Source organism: Ictalurus punctatus, chromosome 9 (assembly GCF_001660625.3).
Source record: "Ictalurus punctatus breed USDA103 chromosome 9, Coco_2.0, whole genome shotgun sequence".
Classification (NCBI taxonomy): Eukaryota; Metazoa; Chordata; class Actinopteri; order Siluriformes; family Ictaluridae; genus Ictalurus; species Ictalurus punctatus.
This window is the reverse complement of record NC_030424.2, coordinates 28080001-28082500: the sequence shown is the minus strand read 5'-3', so window position 1 is coordinate 28082500 and position 2500 is coordinate 28080001. Positions and strand designations below refer to the sequence as shown.

The following is a 2500-nucleotide window of genomic DNA, read 5'->3' as shown; positions in this document are numbered from 1 at the left end:
TGATTTGTTGGTGGGGTAGTTAGTTGTCTGTTTATTTGTTTGTTTGGTTGGTGGGTAGTTGGTTGTCTGTTTTTTGTTTGTTTGGTTGGTGGGGTAGTTATTTATCTGTTTATTTGTTTGTTTGTTTGGTGGGGTAGTTGGTTGTCTGTTTATTTGTTTGTTTAGTCTGTTGGTGGGGTAGTTTATTGTCTGTTTATTTGTTTGTATAGTTGATTGTCTGTTTGTTTGTTTGATTGGCTTGTTCGTGGGGTAGTTAGTTGTCTGTTTATTTGTTTGTTTGTTTGGTTGATTGGTGGGGTGGTTGATTGTCTGTTTATTTGTTTGTTTGTTTGGTTTGATGGTGAGGTAGTTGGTTGCCTGTTTGATTGGTTGGTGGGGCGATTGTTTATTTGTTTGGTTGGTTGTCTGTTTGTTTGTTCGGTTTTGTTGGTTGGACAGATGGTTGGGTGGCTGTCTGTCTGTTTGTTTGCCTCTTTATTTGTTTGTTTCCTTATTTGTTTGGTTTCCATTTTTAAAACTTTCATTCTGGTGTTATTTTCACGATGAATATATTAATGACAGAAATAACACATGAATGCAAGGTTTGAAAATCCTCATCAAGGTGTATGAAGGTGAACTGCAAAAGTGTTAAAAATGGCTGATCTTGGTGAATCTGTAATGAAAAGATGGTGATAGTGGCTGTTCATTCATTCCATCTCATATTTATACAAGAGCACACACACACACACACACACACACACCTTCCATCAGATGGATCCCAAGCACTGTGTGTCTATTTTTTTAAGTACTGTTTACAAGGCTTGTAATTGCAATAAAACATATATGATTTTTCTAAAATAATCTCTACAATACTTGGCATATACAATCTAAACAGAATTTGGATCATATGGACAGAACAGAACAGGTGGGTTAATCTTTAAACATCACACACAATGATGCACACTGATCTGAGTTCAGTTCTCCTTTTCCCTTATCCAGCAGATTTAATTATAACACCGTCTGAGTGTTTGTCTCAAATGGCACGAGAGGAAATGAGATTTGCGGAATAATGTTGAGCTTGTTCTGATCTGGCACGTGTTTCCAAACACCCTGTCTCTCAGTATAATTGCTTTGTTTATCTGATTCTGTATGCATGTGTGTGTGTGTGTGTGTGTGTTTGTGTGTGTGTCAGGATGCAGGCCAAGATTTGTGTGTGTACCCTTTGCCGGAGCCACAGGACCTGTTCCAGGTGTCGCAGATGAAGTTTGATGACTTCCGGCGCGACCTGTGCAAACTACGCAAAGATCTAAATGGTGAGAAAGTCAAGCACACAACACACACACACAATCACCAGACTGGGGTTGGGCTACATCACCGATATAACAATGATTAGTTTTCTTTGTTGTGTTTAGTTTTTGAAACATAATTAGATAATACTAACGATAATAGAGTCTACGGCCGAGTGTGATTTATTAATTTGTTCGTTTGAAATCGTTTCGATTTTAATGCGGATTATTTTAATTATTTTGACGAATGCGTATTTACTGAATGAAATGATAAATGTAGTCGATTCAGTGAATTTAACAATGAAAACGATTTTAATGAATGTGAACTTTATTGTAATTATGCAGTAGCTGTTACAAGAAGGTCACGGGAAGGCGCGTTAACACGAGCGTAACCGTCACAATGCTATTGAACGAACAAAATAAACACGTATGAGGTTTTAGGATTAGATATTTAAGGATTAAAACACGATGTAATAGGAAAATAATCAAGCGTACTTGCTATTACCACCTCGAATTCGATTATTTTCCTATGACGGCATGAGTTTTATTCATCCTGTACCACAGCAATTTGCCGACGATTCGATTGTTTATTTATTTATTTATTTATTTTAATTAAAGAACAACACATTACCATTTTTATCCGTTTATAGATAGATTTAATGTTGTGGAATGTCCATGAAACAAGCTAGTTCCTGTTATCACTTTCACTATAGCAACTCACCAGCCTCTGTGTTTTTCCCCTTAAAATGAATAAAGCAAAAACATAAGAAAAAATGCAAAGCCTGGTTCACTCCATAATAGTGAATAAATATTTTCCAGTCATGACAGAGGAATTAAGATCTGGACTACATCTATATCAAGGAGTTAATACACTGAACTACGGCAACACTAACAGCACAAACACTAAACTACTGTAGACTACAGGTCTGAACTGCAATGTTAATGCAACTTCTTCGCAGTCTGTGGTACTTTTCCATGCCTTTCCATGTCATTCTCATAAGCCCCTGGGATTTCTGAGCTGTTATTTGCTATGAGCCACCATCTGGCTGATCGATGCTACACGACACATGGCATTTTCCCAGCCTCTGTCATTAAACAAACTCTAAAATAATCCAGTCTCATATACAGGCACAGTCGCTGATCAATAACATACCACAGCAATAACTCCCAAACATACAGGCCTGGTTTTTCATCCTATTCGCACGAACACATGCTCTTTAAAGAAAGAGTTCAGT

The 2500-nt window shown here is 37.2% G+C and overlaps 1 protein-coding gene across 1 annotated transcript in view; it reads left to right on the top strand.

Annotated features, from left to right (window-relative positions):
- fmn2a (formin 2a) overlaps window positions 1-2500 on the top strand; it is a 54665-nt gene that overhangs the window by 36787 nt on the left and 15378 nt on the right. The window contains exon 14 of the mRNA XM_047157871.2: window positions 1172-1292. Coding sequence (XP_047013827.2) covers window positions 1172-1292 — 121 coding nt within the window. The remainder of the gene's footprint in view (window positions 1-1171; window positions 1293-2500) is intronic.